This window comes from Pavona decussata, unplaced genomic scaffold, assembly GCF_977016875.1.
Source record: "Pavona decussata unplaced genomic scaffold, jaPavDecu1.1 SCAFFOLD_40, whole genome shotgun sequence".
Lineage (NCBI taxonomy): Eukaryota > Metazoa > Cnidaria > Anthozoa > Scleractinia > Agariciidae > Pavona > Pavona decussata.
In genome coordinates this window covers 2420077-2435331 of record NW_028145462.1, presented here as the reverse complement: position 1 = coordinate 2435331, position 15255 = coordinate 2420077, and the positions used below count along the sequence as shown (strand labels likewise).

General features: G+C 39.4%; 2 protein-coding genes and 1 long non-coding RNA gene across 5 annotated transcripts in view; 2 read left to right on the top strand and 1 right to left on the bottom strand.

The window, feature by feature from the left end:
• The window catches only part of LOC146483171 (uncharacterized), a 221800-nt gene that overhangs the window by 149166 nt on the left and 57379 nt on the right, over window positions 1–15255 (top strand). The gene's annotated exons all lie outside the window — the stretch shown is intronic.
• Window positions 3–11375, top strand: LOC146483174 (BRCA1-associated RING domain protein 1-like). 3 transcript variants are annotated; one of them, XM_085106378.1, is made up of 14 exons: window positions 3–190; window positions 332–388; window positions 793–1007; window positions 2273–2929; window positions 3752–3964; window positions 4435–4556; window positions 5132–5212; window positions 5696–5871; window positions 6302–6431; window positions 6727–6783; window positions 7055–7118; window positions 8220–8321; window positions 9212–9330; window positions 9744–10644. In XM_085106378.1, the coding sequence occupies exons 1-14, from the start codon at window positions 123–125 to the stop codon at window positions 10125–10127; spliced, it is 2445 nt and encodes an 814-aa protein (XP_084962504.1). In that variant the 5' UTR covers window positions 3–122; the 3' UTR covers window positions 10128–10644. The 3 variants fall into 3 exon arrangements, with proteins under 3 accessions (XP_084962504.1, XP_084962503.1, XP_084962505.1); XM_085106377.1 differs by having other exon boundaries at window positions 24–190; window positions 2273–2944; window positions 9744–11375; XM_085106379.1 differs by having other exon boundaries at window positions 24–190; window positions 2339–2944; window positions 9744–10580.
• LOC146483173 (integrin alpha-7-like) overlaps window positions 10775–15255 on the bottom strand; it is a 37260-nt gene continuing 32779 nt past the window's right edge. The window contains exon 31 of the mRNA XM_085106355.1: window positions 10775–14846. Within this exon, the coding sequence (XP_084962481.1) occupies window positions 14760–14846 (87 nt within the window). The 3' untranslated portion in view covers window positions 10775–14759. The remainder of the gene's footprint in view (window positions 14847–15255) is intronic.

The window sequence follows — 15255 nt, the reverse complement described above, 5'->3', positions numbered from 1 at the left end:
TTACATAGCCGGAAAAGCGAGAGCGCGGGAAGTTCGTGTCGATCAAGAATTTGTGTTGGTTTCAGCGTCGATTACTCGGCCAATTTTTGGTTCTCTCTCTCTTTACCTGGAAATCAGTAAGGATGATTGGATGGCGAAACACAAGAAACGCCTTGGGAAAGCTCGAGGAACTGTTGACGTGTAAAGTTTGGTGGGTATTTTGTTAAATATTTTCCCGCCGGTTGTCAACAGTCAACAATCAGAATATTAGCTTAACATTTTGTTGTCAGAAAGCGATGATGTCGCTTTCCATCGTTACGTTTTTATTCACGATGTTTTGTTTAACATTTAGTTCTAGTCTGGTGTCCGATCCTTGTTCCCTTGAAGCTTGCGATCATGTCTTCTGTCGGTACGTAAGCTGTTAATGAACTGTACACATGAACCAGTCAGTCACTCGGTCAGTCAATAATTCAGTCAGTGATATCAGGGTGATATCAGGGTGATACAAGCTTACATTAGTCAGTCAGTAACAGGAGGTACAGCTTACAGTGCGCCAGTCAGAATCAGTCAGTCAGTAAGTCATGATTATTCAACCAGTCAGTCAGCCAGTCAGTCAGTAAGTCAGTCAGTCAGTAAGTCATGATCAGTCAGTCAGTAAGTCATGATCAGTCATTCAGTCAGTGTGTGTTTTAGTCAATCCATCAGTCAGTCAGTCAGTCAGTCAGTCAGTCAGGCTTTAATCAAATCAGTCACGCTTTAACAACAAGCTCTAGTAAAGTGAATACATAAGAATCCCTGACTTTCTCATTTCAGTACCTGTATTGAAAAGCTGGTGGGAGCTGATTCCAAGTGCCCAGAATGTGGGGCCTTTGCCTGGGTGAAGGACATGAAAACAAATCGTCAACTCGCCAACACTGTCAGCATGTGTGCAAAGATTAGAATGCTTGTTGGATCAGATGATGGTGAACATGGTGATGTTGATAATATTGAGAACACAAAAATTCCTACAAATACTGTCAGCAGCAAAGGTACATGTACTGTAATCCTTGCAAATCTCTGATATTGACCAAAAAGGTTGCATTTGCATTTAAAGATGTGTATCTACTTCTAGGAGATTTGAATTCCCGGTCCTACCTTGTTAAGGGCATTGCCTCCTAATACAGGGGAACTTTTGTACAGTATGACTAATTGTGGAAAAAGCAGATTTGAATCCAAGAAGAAAAATGGTGGCAACCAAGCAGTTTTCAGTGATAATTTGACAACTATAATTATATTCTAAAAAGCTTTAAAATCCATAATAATGTATGGCATTTTTTTACAAATTGAAGCGCAATTATCGCTATTTAAACAAATGCATAGTTACCCCTGGTCCAACAACTCCTGCAAAGATCTGCTTCTCCTGCATACATGTAGTCATAAACCATGCAAAAAATATATGTTTTAGTAGGTACTTAAGAAACCCGAGATGCACTGAATGAATGCACAGTAGCTTAAGTAGACACCATTCTTAATACAGACATCATTGGGCCCAGTGTATACAGTGCTCTTACTAATGCCTTCTGTTTAGTTAAGAGTAATGTATTGCATTGTAGCATTGCCCCAGTAGTAACTACAAAAAGTACCTTTAATATGAATTATTGGTAATTTTGAACTAGAGCTCCCCAAACCAACTGTCGGTAAATTGTCGGCCGACAGTGGACCGACAGCTAACTGACAGTTTACCGACAGGCTACCGACAGATCAATTCCACTGTACAATATAAGTAAGATTATAAGTCTACTTGAACAGTCCACGAACCAAACTTATTTTATGGTATCTAAGCTTACGTTTTATGTTACAAACAAAACACTGTTCCGTATTAAATTCAGCAGTTGCATTTATTTTAATGTATTTTCAACCTAAACCCCACCGACAACTCACCGACAGATCACCAACAGTCTACCGACAGTCGGCTGACAAACGGCCAACAGTTGGTCCACAATCTGTTGATAAACTGTCGGCCGACTGTTGGCCGTTTGTCAGTCGTTTGTCGGCCGACTGTTGGTCGATTGTCGGTCAACAGTCGGTTTGGGGAGCTCTTCTTCAAAATTACCGAATTATTTAATAGGACTTTCCACCACCCTCTCTGCCTCCCCCCCTCCCCCACTACCCCTCAACCTCTAGAATGGTGTTGTACACTGTAAGTTAAAAAGGACAGTATGCACTTTCCCAAAGGGTACAATTTTAGCTGAAAATGACGCCTTACTGTACATGTAGTTGCTAAGTGGTTTTCTGTTGCCCTTCTTTTAAGCAGTAGTTTGGGAGGAAACACAGGTGGCATTTGATCAAGAAACTGATTCATATCAGTTCTCGTCATCAGAAGTTATTGCGACTGCTCAGCCATTGAATAAATGTGATGCTGCCACCCAAGAAATATCGCGTAATAACAAGAGAACATTAAGGGAACCATCATTTAAGGTTTATGGCAAAGCAAAGATGAGAACATCAGCAAAGGGTGAAGAAATTGTCAAAAACAAGGCAGATAGAGGTAACGGTGGGGAGCCTTTTCATAGTGACAAAAGAGGAGTCCATGGAGAGAAAGGGAAAGTTACTAAAAATGGTGGGAAGATACTTGTATGCCAAAAAGGCAAGCTTTTAAGCAAAGGAGATGATCTTTCAGAAAAGGGTGTTGTGGAAGATTCACATAGCACAAGAGCATCCAAAAGAATACAAGCCAAAGAGAAATGCTTCGGTAAGGGACTGCAGACAAGAAGGGTAAAAAAGACAGTTTCCTCAGTCGTTCATGTATCACTCTGTAGTGATCATGAGGATGGAAACAATGAACAGAATGATCATCAGTTCATAGAGAATGCCGACAACTTACAGTTTGGACCTCAAGAAGAGGATGGTTGCATTTTGGACACAGAAGAAGAAACTGTTGGAGAATCCTTTACAAGGGTTAAATCAAAAGGTGAAAAAGGTCAAGGTAAGGCGGGCGGGGTTTTGTCTTTAATAGCATTCAGAGTTTTCTAAGTAAGAGATAAATACCGAGAACGGAGGTATTAATCCATATATGGCCCTCGGGATGTATATGGATTAATACCGGCGTTCGAGGTATTTATCTGACTTATTTCATGAAATTATTCCTTTGTTCAAGGGGACAAACGCCGGCTAATTAGTACTGTCACACTTGGGTGAGAAACGGAGAACAATAGAAGCAACCTGATGTGTGCGTTTCTCGCAGTACTGCTAATGTAAATGAGGGATTTATACAGTAAATGAGGGATTTATCTGTATAAATCCCTCGTTTCAGTTAGTTTAATATTCATGAAGTATGTAAGTTAAAAAAAGGATGTTGAATAACAAAAGAAAATGTGTGATTCATGAAATAACAGGAGTCGAAAGCAACAGGGCATAAAATGCATGTTACATAAATGCTTACTGTACCTTTCAATAACACGCAAAGCGGTAACATTAAGTAACATTTCTCTGCCATCAATCATTGTAGCAGAAGTCCACTTAGACAATTACAATGTAGCTCAGTGGAGCCAAAGGATTATTCTTTTACACAGTGTTTGGTGTTTCACTTTGTCACATTCTGTATTTTTATGGTTGCTTGGATGTTACAAAGCTGATGATTAAGATGTTTCTGTCAAAAATATTGCGGTAACTTAATGACATTGTTCGTCTAAAGATGTCAGTGATTTTACTGATTATAACAACCGTTTGGATATCAAGAATATAGCACCCATTATTCACGAGTTATCCATTTTTCCTTTTATTACTTCTTCAGTTGAAGAAACTCTTGAGGAAGCGGAAGATGAAAATGGGATTCCTAAGACTCGAGCTCAGAAGAGAAAGCAAAAGGAAATGCAAGTGGTTTCGTCATCAAATACACTACAGCCTCGGCAGGAGTTACCTGTGTCCAGTGACACCAGTAAAGAAATGTTGAGTAGTAAAACGAAGAAGGTCGCCAAGAATAGCACGGAAACGCCTGTGAAGCAGGGTAAAATGAACATGAAAAGTTATGTCTTTGTGTTTCAATGATTTTAAGACAAAGTTGTTCTAAAATATGGCTGTAATGACCACCTGTAGATTTAGGTCCAAACTGGTCATAAAACCAATGTTCAGTTACATTTTACACAACCTCTACATTGGGACATTCCAAAAAAAAATATTTGAGCACCCCAGCCCAACCCTTGGGAGGGTGGTTTCAGGCATAGAGCTGGGATATTAAAAAAAGTATTGTTTTCAAAGAGGCTGACAAAATTTTGGCTCCCTTGAATGCAATCTTCAAAGGTGCCGACAGCAAATAATGGGTGTGTAGAAATCAGATTGCCTTTAGGGGGGGGGGGGGGGGGATAATAAATGGAACATCCCATTTCTGTCTAAAGGATGGTCTGTTTATTTATTTGTTTGTTAGTTTGTTTGTACATTCATTTACAGACTGATGGTTTTTTTGTTTGTTTATTACAGGGAATAACAAGAGGAAGATGTTAGCACAGAATTTCTGCAGCCCACAGAATTCCACATTCTCATCCCCTGGTGCAAAGAGAAATAAACGTGGGGAGACACTGCTTCATGTGGCTGCCATTAAGGTACATGTAAGCATATTCAACACTCAGTTTGAATTCAATCATTTCGGTACTAAGTACTGCGACAGGTTTCTTTGACAGGTCACAGATCACAGGTCATAATTGCAGGTCACTGTGATACTTCCATATAAACATGCTAAACAGAGTCTCCTTGCCCAAACCCCAAACTAAATAGCTTATTCAGGCCTAGGACATGCTAACCTTCTTGGTTATACACCAGTGCAATAGTGACCTGTACTTGTGACCTGTGGAATGTGACCTGTAAAAAAGACCTGTCGTAAGTGGTATACTTTCTCTCACACCATGTAAAGGTGAACCATTTCCCACCTAGGATAAGGGTATAACTCTCTAAACAAACTTAATGGTGTTGCATTGGTGGGGAATGGAAATGAATTTGGCCACCATAAAGAGATTCAAGTGCAGCTCTCCAATCTCTTCACGATGACCAAATTATCTAATCAACTCTGTTGATAAAACCAAACATTCATTTGCCACCTAGACTGCTTGATCCAGATCAACTGAAATAAACTCAAACTTAACTACTCTGGAGGTGTACAATCATAAATTTACCTTTTTAGGGCTGTGTAGAAACTGTCAAGAAATTACTTGCAGAAGGAGCTGATCCCAACACTAAGGACCATGCAGGCTGGACTCCTTTGGTGAGTGACAGTTGATAGTAATATTTTAATTAAAGAAGGTTTGCATGAGAAAAAGTGGTTGGAACATTCAGATACTTCAGAACACTGAACCTTTTAACCTGGGGAGTGCATCTAATAAGCTCAAGGTGGCATACATGTACATGTACAGTCTGTGCTGGCTGCGTGTACATAATTATAGTGACTGCATAGTTTTCCATTAACCACAGGTATAATTTATAAAACCAGTTGTTCTTCAGAGGACTTACGGACTAAATAATAATTATGAGCACTGTTATTACAGCCACTTGTCTTGTTTTGGCCTTAAATAACACTTTTGTGATATGTTTTGTACAGGTCCAAAAGAACTTGCACAAATTTATGTCATACTGGAATTTAAACCTTATGTGGATGTAATATCTCAAAATGTTTCTCAAGCTAATTAACATTAATCTCCCATGTGCAGGCCTTAGATTATTATGTTAACTGTCTTCAATTGCATTTTAGCATGAAGCCTGCAACCATGGTTACCAAGCCATAGCCGAACTGTTACTGGACCATGGTGCCATGATTGACATTCCTGGAGGGTTTGACCATGACACACCGTTACATGATGCCGTCACCAATGGCAGACTGGAAGTAGCTAGACTTTTGGTCTCCAGGGGAGCTCCATTGGATATCAGGTAAAAGCTTCTATAGAAATGTTCAAAAACTCATTGATAATTCATAAGTCCATTGACCTATCAAATGGTCGATAGAACATCACCTGCAGTGGTTTTAACACCCAATAAAACCTCCTCCTTATTAGTATGTGGTGTTTAATGTTTTTCTCGTATGCTAATTTCCAACGTTCACAAAAGCATCATTGTTATGAACTCTCTTGACACACGCTTTTCCAGAAATGTTTTGGAAGCCATTCAAAAAACTTGCAGCATGTGTTTTATTGGGTCTAAAACCACTCGGCTGCACCTCGTGGTTTTAAATCCCGATAAAACACGCTGTTCATGTTTTAAACGTTTGTTAATCATGGTTGCCATTTTATTATTAACATCAGCTGGTAGACAGTGATTTAACAGTAAATATTGTCTGTTCTTTGTCACTTCCACATCCTAGAAACAAACGAGGACTCCTTCCAATAGATTATGCGGCAACTGAGGAGATGCAGACCGTCTTGTCCACATCAACTCCTTATGAGGACAGTGGATCCTCGACGCAGATTACATCACTGCCACTGAGTGGAAGGGTCAGTAACAAAATAAATGAAAAGAAATCTAAACTTGAAGAAAAATTGACAGTTATTCTGTAGGTACGTGTAATCCATCCACCATCTTACAAAAGAATGGTCAGAGTATTTTGGAGATTTTGAAAGCCTTATAATAACAATATACATTTTTACATACTGTTTAAACTGTTATAATCTTAAACAGAGATGCTAACCCCATCTAACCTTTCAAATTACAAAACGTGAAAATTTTCTCTGACATTTGAAGTTGAGTTGACGCTTAATTGCAACGGTCTCTATTGTTTTCTGTTTTTAGGGCTCACACGATTCTCCCAAAGTCCTTCTAGCAACTGGTCTTAGTTCGGAGCAGAAGGTAATTAATCAAGTAATGTTCTTTATCATTATCGGTCAGGAAGCGCAAATTTAGACTGCAAATCAGTTATCTTATGACATGTGAGAAAATCACAGGAATAACCGGCATTGGCTGTCTTTTTAGATCGGTTTTGTCATGTTATTGTTGAGGTCTGTATTTTACTGAGAATATTCTGATAAAGGCTCTTTAATGAGAACGTTTCTATAAAGACTCTTTAATGAGAATGTTTTGATAAAGACTCTTAACACTAAACTCTAGCAATCAATTTCAGGCAATTCTTCAAAGCTGTGCACAGATTCTCAATGCAAAGATTGTCAATGAATTCTCTCTTCTAGGTGAGTTGAAAAACAAATCAGCTTGGGCGGATTTAGATGGCTAAATTTTGCTTACAACTATTGCGTTGAACTTGTCACACCCTAGCTTTATCTAGTTTGAAAGAGATGGCAAATATTTTAGACTACAGTAATCACCTACCATCAATTCTGAATATAAGTCAAGGGTTAAGAATACACTTGTGTAGGGACTTAGTTTTGAAAAGGCTTATTTCTGACGGGGTTTAAAATTGGGGGCTGTTTCTCACTTCAAAATTGCTTCGGATTTGACAATGAAAGATTTTAAAACAGCGTTAAGCACTAAGCTAACAGCCTGAAACAGCTAGCGCTAACAGTCCATGTCTTTAGGTGGGTTAATAGAAAAGATGTTTCCATCTCAGATTTGGGGGCTTCAGGGGTGCTTATATCGTCAGAATTTCATGGCATCATTTCCTGTAAGTCCTGTACTACAGCTCAGCTGTAAAATGTTGTAAGATTTCAAACAGCAAACTAGATTATTTTGACATTACCAATCCTAGCCATATGCAGAACATAAAGTGTGTCTCGATCACTAACCATCCTATAACTCAGTTTCAATTCCCGCACTGTAGTCCTATTGCTCCTGCCTAACTGAAGTTAGTTTAATGGCCTTAGCTCCCACAAGTCTCCTGTAGCTTCGTGGTAGAGCTTCCGAACTAGTAATCGGAAGGTCTTAGGTTCATCTCCTGATAGGAGCACTCGGATTTCCTTTTTCCGAGTTTACCTCATGCAGTCACTCACTGAATCAATACATCTTCTCACAAAAATAATTTTGTACTGTATTAATTTATAGACTGCAAGCAGCCATTAGTTTTGTTCAAAGTTAGTGCCTCGTACGCAATGGAAGAATCAAGAATCAAGCAACCTCCAACCCTCGTTTTCTCAACGTTTGCATAAAAGCGCCCCTATGTAGACCTTTTGAAGTCGATTCCAAGCGATCCAAGGCTGGAGTTTAAGTTGTGGCAATATAATTCGATATTTATACGTAACGGTTATCGTGACGCTCAAACCTGGCTGCATAAATGCTTGTAGAGCTTGCGCTACCTCTGCCTATAACTCAAATATCTTTGATTTCATTTGGTAAAGTGACCCACATTGTAACTGCAACAAATGCTAAAGGAGGTTGCCCAAGGACTATAAAGTACCTGAATGGTGTGTTGACTGGAAAGTGGATTGTAAGCTATGAATGTAAGTATAATTATTATGGTGTTTACATTAGCAATTACTATAATTTTGGGTGGAGCTGCCTTCATTGAAAGTACCGTAAATACAAAGTAGCATCAAAGTCCTTGAAAACGTGCGGAAAATCTTTCTTCTATCCGGCCTTTCAAAAACTACACAAAATCGTCCTCATAAAACTGCAGTGGAACTTCTATATAACGAAGTCCTCGGTACAAATATAGCTAATGATATTCCCCAGCCCCGCCTTGGCTACAATCCAATCCCTTTTGCGTCAAATTCAAGATAATGGGGACTTTACGCAACCACCACGGCAACGCCAACGAAAACTTCACTTGAAAATACAACTTCGTGTTACTTGTACTACTTCTTCTACGTGTTACTTCTACAATGTGGCCGAACTATCTAGTAACAGAACTGGTGGGAACGGTCTTCAAGTTAGCACAGAGAATGAAAATTTACTGTCATCTGCTCACGCTCTCCATAAAACCTTGAATTTGGGCATTTCACGTTGTTGTTTGGCCGAAGATGGCGACGAAATGTATCAAAATTTGTAATGCACGTGCACAGCATTGTTTAGCTCATTAAGCCTTTTGTTTATCGACGTTTTCGTTGCCGTCGGCGTCGTGTTTGCGTAAAGTCCCTAATTACAGTGAACCTCGCCTAACGGCTACCTCGTTATTACGACCTCTTGTTTGGGCCCCGAACGAATTGAAAGTCCAATCATTTCCTTTAAATAGTTTACAACCTCGTTAATCCGACCACCCCGTTATTACGACCACATTTTCACGGCCCGAAAGTGCTCGTATTAACGTGGTTCCGCTGCATATCCAATAATTCCTGTACATGTACCATACTTAGTACGGTCATCTGGTCATCCTGTCCATTTTTTTCAACAGGGATAGTGAAATGTTTGCGGCGAAAAGCCTGGTTAGACGAAGCTCCATATGAAGTGAAGGGGACAAATGATTCTACTGTAGACGCACCCAAAAGAGCTCGCGTTAATGCTCTCAAACAGGTTAGTTAATTTAAATGGCCTTTGAATCTCATAGCGGTATGAGTTCAAAAATGTTTTCGCGGACTAGTTACCGCGGGGAAACTGGAAAAACCCGGGGAGGGGAGGGTAATACAAATGTAGTCCAAACGAAACAGCTATATCGTTATAATTGAACACAGGACCTTGGTCACATTTGGTAACACGTCCATATTCAGTGAATTTGATCGTCAAAATCTAAAACAAAATCATTTGAACTGAAAATGTTTACACTGCGACGCATCCTTCCTTGGCTAATGGTTCGATTTAGCCAGTCGAAAAGGAAGGCACAAACAGATGATAAAGTTTGTAAAGCAAACATAAATGAATAACTTTTTCAAGTGGCCCTTGTTAGTTTGGCACCCAGTAAAGTTGCTCCACGATTTTTCAATTTCCAGCTTCCTGGCTTGTTTGACGGCTGTCAGTTTTACTTTTATGGTGAATTCTGCCCACCCCACCCTCCCAAGGAAGACCTTATCCAGATGGTGAAGTTCGCTGGCGGAAAGATCCTTTCCCGTGAACCGAAACCTGACGTTGATGAGACTCTCTGTTTACCAACCTCACACAAGACTAGCAAGGTACCCAACCAAGCCATCATGTTAGCTCCAGTTGCATATCATGCGAATCCCGAGTCTAAACTATACCGCTGCACTCAGTACATCGTTTACGATTCTCTGGCACAGAAAAAGCCTCACATCTGGGACACTGGTTCGCTTTGTACCTTGCCTCTGACGTGGCTTATGGACTGCGCCTCGAACTTTGCCATCTTAGATTCAGAATGAGTTTGGGGTCAAACATTGTTGTTGCGTTAAAACTGTTACCATCGGTTGCATCGAAAGTGTGGACTTGTCAAGCAAAATCAAGAACTAACGCGGCTTCATTTCTCGTCAAACACTGAACTTTTGACAGCCCAATTCGCGACATTTCCCACTTGAAGTTCTCCGTTTGTTTTCCAAGTCTGAATGAAACTGTTATAACGTGGGTAAATCTTTTTAGCGTTGAAATTTTAATCGTTGGTAAACTTGTCTGTGAAATAAAAATCATTTCAGTTCGTTATACAGGGCGAGGAAGCTCGTTTAACGCACCTTCAGCTACCTGGCCATGTGTGATGGCAGATCCAAGTTTTTTTGCTTGACGTTCGCTTATTTAACCTACGGCATACTATACTAGTCGTGGAATGTTAGTTTATATTTCCGACTCAGTTTTAATGGTCTTCAAAGACTGCTTCAGACCGCTTTGTTAGTTCTTAGCCAATGGAAAAATTGTGTCCTATAATCTTATTTTAAGTGCGGATATAAAGCTGGTGAATTGACTGTTCAAAAGAAATAGTGTCAATTTAAAATTCCGTCTTTTCTTTTTCTTTCCACCGGGGTAGTCAGTAAGTAAAGTTAAATGGTTACCACAAAAATAATTAATCATACCAACACAATTCTTGAAAATACGTCCATTTTTAATATCCTGTCCCAAAACACTAATTTACAACTGAATTTCCAAAGTTACAAATATGGACAATACTTCCCGAGTCTGCACCTTTTATAACAGCAATGAGTACATTTGATATTTACATTTAGAGTGGCTTTTAAACGAGTGCTGTGAAACCAAGACTACCTGTGCACCGGAATCTAAGATAGTTTTTGCTGACCGCGTCAACACCAATCATACCAAACTAATTACAAACTCGAATAAAAACCGCTCTAAACTAGGGCACAAATCAGACGTTTGACTATTGTCAAAACTAGTAGCCCTACCCACCCCACCTCCCGCTTGTTTTACTACTGGGGGGGGGGGGGGGGTGCGGCTACACATAAGCTAAGTTACTCTAGCATGGAAATATCAAACGCCTTCCTTGAATCGAAACCTTTAATTCAAAATAGCTTCCTAACGTTTTAATTTAGTACGTTTTATCTGGAATGGAAAATAATTTAGAACACATGGCTAAAATGAACTTTCCCTTGATTATTAACCTAAGTTTACATTCATACAAATAACGCAACAATTTAAACTTTCTTTATTTGGCTGGATTTTTTTGGGAGGAAACCTCACAACTGAATATCAAGGCACTTGTTCAAAGAGTCGACGTCAAACTTAATTTAAAAAAGCTTAAAGAGTGGGACACCCTTTTGAGTGTTTGAAATATTACACAAAAAAACTGCTAATGCCAATCAGGATTTTTTCCAAGTAATAAACGACTTCCCCGTGCATTATTATACGCACTGACAATACTTTAAAAAGCAGCAATATTAACAATTTATTTCTTAAACTAAACATTTTCTTTTTCTTCAAGGCAAGATCACCTCCTGCACCAACTTGATTTTTAAGTTGTTGGAGGGGCAGTCCAAATTAAAATTTCTTGCAAAACATGGAAATAATTAAGCGTTCATGAAGTTCTATTAGATTTCCCACGCGTCGCCATTTTGGATTTTCTGACGTCACAAGTGGAACAGGAACTCTTGTGGGAAAGGTTGAGAAAAATTTAAATTTCGAGTTTGTTTCTGTTGAATATCAACATGTTGGAAGATCGGAGGTCCGCTTGAATTAACGAAAACCAAGCATAAGTTTCCTCCAAGAAAGATAATGGTAAATATTGTTTTATTTCGAAAAATACACCTTTATATGGTATTAAAACTTATAATTAGCAACTATCTTAAGACGCGGTCAAAGCGTGCAAAATTACGTCTAATTTCTGACGTTCACCGCGTAACTTGTAAGTATTACCACGTAACTTCACATTCCTTTACCGCGCAAAGTTCTTCTAGATTTCACCACGCAATTCATATTTTTCTTTAACCCGCAACATTTAAATTTCGCCGCGAAACCTCTGAATTCACACACGTTGGGAATTCGTTGGTAGCAAAGTTACACATTCGTCCGCATCTTTAGTTACAACGAATGAATTTTGGAGCCGTTAAAACAAGCCAGCCTTAAATTAAGACAATTCTGTTGTAATCTTATCACTCTTTTTACGATAGCCTTACATCTTTAAAACGTGCTTAGGAAATGGTAACTTGTTGAAAAATACGTTATCACTTTGACAAAACTGGCATCACAAAAATTTCCCTTACGCTAACCAATTACATTGGTCATGAAATCTAAGGCTGATACATAATTGAACGTTTAGCGGAGATAAGGTGGCGATTTAAAAGCGCGCTTGACAAGTGTGTGCTTACTTTTAATTAATTCGTATACTTTGGTGAGATTGACTTTAATTCCCCCGTATCCAAAAAGCCCCTTCCCCTCAACCGCCTCCTTTGCTTTGTTAGAAAACACAAACTATTTCAAAATTTAAGCGTACCAATTTTCAACACTTCTCGGTGTTTGGAAATCGGATGAAACACTCTACCTTGCGCGGTGTGTTTGATAAACCGTAAAATTACGAAAAAAAGCCCCGGGGCTCATATTTTTCAAAGGACGTTATTTGAGGGGCTTATATTCGGAGGGGACTTATATACGGAGGGGTTTATTAAAGGAGGGAAATTCGCGTTTCAAAATTCGCTGGGCTTGTATTTGGAGGGAAGTTTTCAATGCGCAAATGATAATATTGAGGCGTTAAATAGAAATTCATATGTAATTTATTTTGGTTTATTTGGTATTGGAGGGCAATTCCCGTGTATTAGCACCCGGGGGATATATATGGAAGAGTTTATTTTCGGAATTTGGAGGGGAGATTTAGCATCGCGTATACGTGAAACGCGAACGGCAAAACTGACCACGTGACCACGATTTTCCCGCCATTTTTGGCGGTTGCCGGTCGCCGTTTCTACGTGAAAACAGGCTACTTCGCGTTTGCCCTCTACATGAGAACTACGTAAGTATTTCTTCCTTTTTTCTTATACATATACGTAGTTAATTGTTGAAAACAAGTACCCTAATAATTTTTCCGGCAAGTCATACTAGGGTAAATTAAGTTTCATGTTTAAAAATCCTTCATAACTCACTCCTTACCGCACTTTTCTTCATGAACTCACCACAGTGAGTCGCAAAACGGCTTCATCGAAACTTGCAAAATTAGCTTAAGTCAAAAGGTAAACGCTATTTTCGGTGAAACGGCAAGGTGACGTTCGACGGTTCGCGTAAACGCGATGCTAAATGTCTCTATTACGTCAATCTCAGAGATGTAAGCGAATTGATCGCACGTGGCCGCATATTTGCGCGCCTTTCTGTATAAACACCAGTCATCAGTCATACCACAGATTTAGTCTCGCACTATTAAAGCCTGTGATAAACTGCACAATATTTGCCATTAATTCTATTTAACAACGTAGAGTCCGTACGAAGGAAATAGCCTCCCTGGTGCCCACAGTCGATTCTAGGAAGGTCGTAATTACGGTCTTACCCTCCCCCCCTGAAAAGGACTGCGCGAGGGGCTAGCCATAAAACTTCATGCAACAATTCGATTAAAATATCAATCGTTTATAAAACTATTATGAATTAAAATTTACATCTTTAAAAATCTGTTAGTAGAAGCATGGCTGTTTCATATTCATTCTCCCGCAGCCTGCGCAAATGGGCTTTTGGGCGAAATGGAGTTTAAAATTATAACACTATGATGGGCTTCAACGCGATCACCCATCACCTGGCCTTAAAAGCATTTTTACTTGTAGACAATCCCCTCTACAAAGGCTCCCCTGTTACAACATTCACTGGTGATTCTGGCGACCTTTGAAAAAAAGCCATGTGCAGTTGACGTACCGGACTTTTGATACAACATTTGGAGAGTTGAGGAAAACTCTAACATCGCGTTGCATCCTTAGAAAAAAAAACCTTCCCGCACAACTGTCTTTCTTATAACCAGGGCCCAGTTGTTCAAAGTCCAATTAAGCCAATCCTGGATTAATGTGAATTTTGATTCAAGTTTAATTACTAATCGGTGAAGAGTCTTCCAAAACATTTTTGTCACTCAGTTGTGACTTAGACTTTCCTTTACCTTTAGCTTGAAATTAGGCTTTAAAACCACTTTTAAAGAGCGAGATAAAAACCTTTATAAACTTTTAATCCTAGATTAGTGTTAATTGGCTTTCGCACAAGCTGGCCCATGTGTATAAATCAACGTGAACTGATTCGCCGACGGAAAAATGAAGCTGAAAAAAATTACTGGGTGAACCCTGCAATGAAGGAATACTAATCTCCCGCCGAATGGGTAGCCTGTGGCCGCAGTAGTACTTTGCCTTTTATAAATCCGAGTATAAATAGAAATTGATGGATCAGTGGTTGGACAATTGTAGAGAGGTTACCACAAATGAATGTGCTACTGAACATTCTTTCACTGTCTTAAACTCTTCTCTGAAGGTATTCTTCACCACTGTTTCTCTCACAAAGCAGTCAAGCAACTTTTTCTCCGACTTATAACAAACCTCGCCGCTTCAATTTCGGCACAGCTGCCTTTCTTGATGGTTTAGGGTAAGAAGATTGTGCGTTCATATCTTTCCATTGTCTAACATGCCATCCAATTCTTCTGGGTCTGAAATGTTCTTGTCATACTTTTGTCGCTTGAAGAATCCCAGCTGAAAAAATAATGAAGAAAATCCAAATGATTTCATCATTTATTTAATTTAAACCAATGTGGTCATTATTAGACCGGTTTCCAATTGAGTGTCGTAAAATCAAAACCAAAGTAATTACTCTGGCCAATCGCAACAGATGTAAACAACACAACGAGCCAATCAGAATTCGAAGCAAATACATGTAACCGGCGCCAAGCGCGGGCAAACGCGTGCTGCGAAAACGCGATTGGTTTTGGTTTGGATTCTCATTGGCTGAGAAAGTGGCGCGAGTTTTGTTAACCAATCACAGAGCGTAGTAATGAAAAACCAAAGCAAACGCGAAATTACTTTCGACATAACTGAAAACCGCTCTATAATACATATATGAGCAAGGTTTTATTCTGGAACGCGGCAAACAACAACAACCACA

Excerpts from the sequence above, each read along its gene's own strand:
- LOC146483174 (XM_085106377.1), top strand. The coding sequence starts at position 123 with ATGATTGGATGGCGAAACACAAGAAACGCCTTGGGAAAGCTCGAGGAA. Across the intron at positions 389-792 it reads TGCGATCATGTCTTCTGTCG|TACCTGTATTGAAAAGCTGG; the intron begins GTACGTAAGCTG and ends TTCTCATTTCAG. Across the intron at positions 4,557-5,131 it reads TTCATGTGGCTGCCATTAAG|GGCTGTGTAGAAACTGTCAA; the intron begins GTACATGTAAGC and ends TTACCTTTTTAG.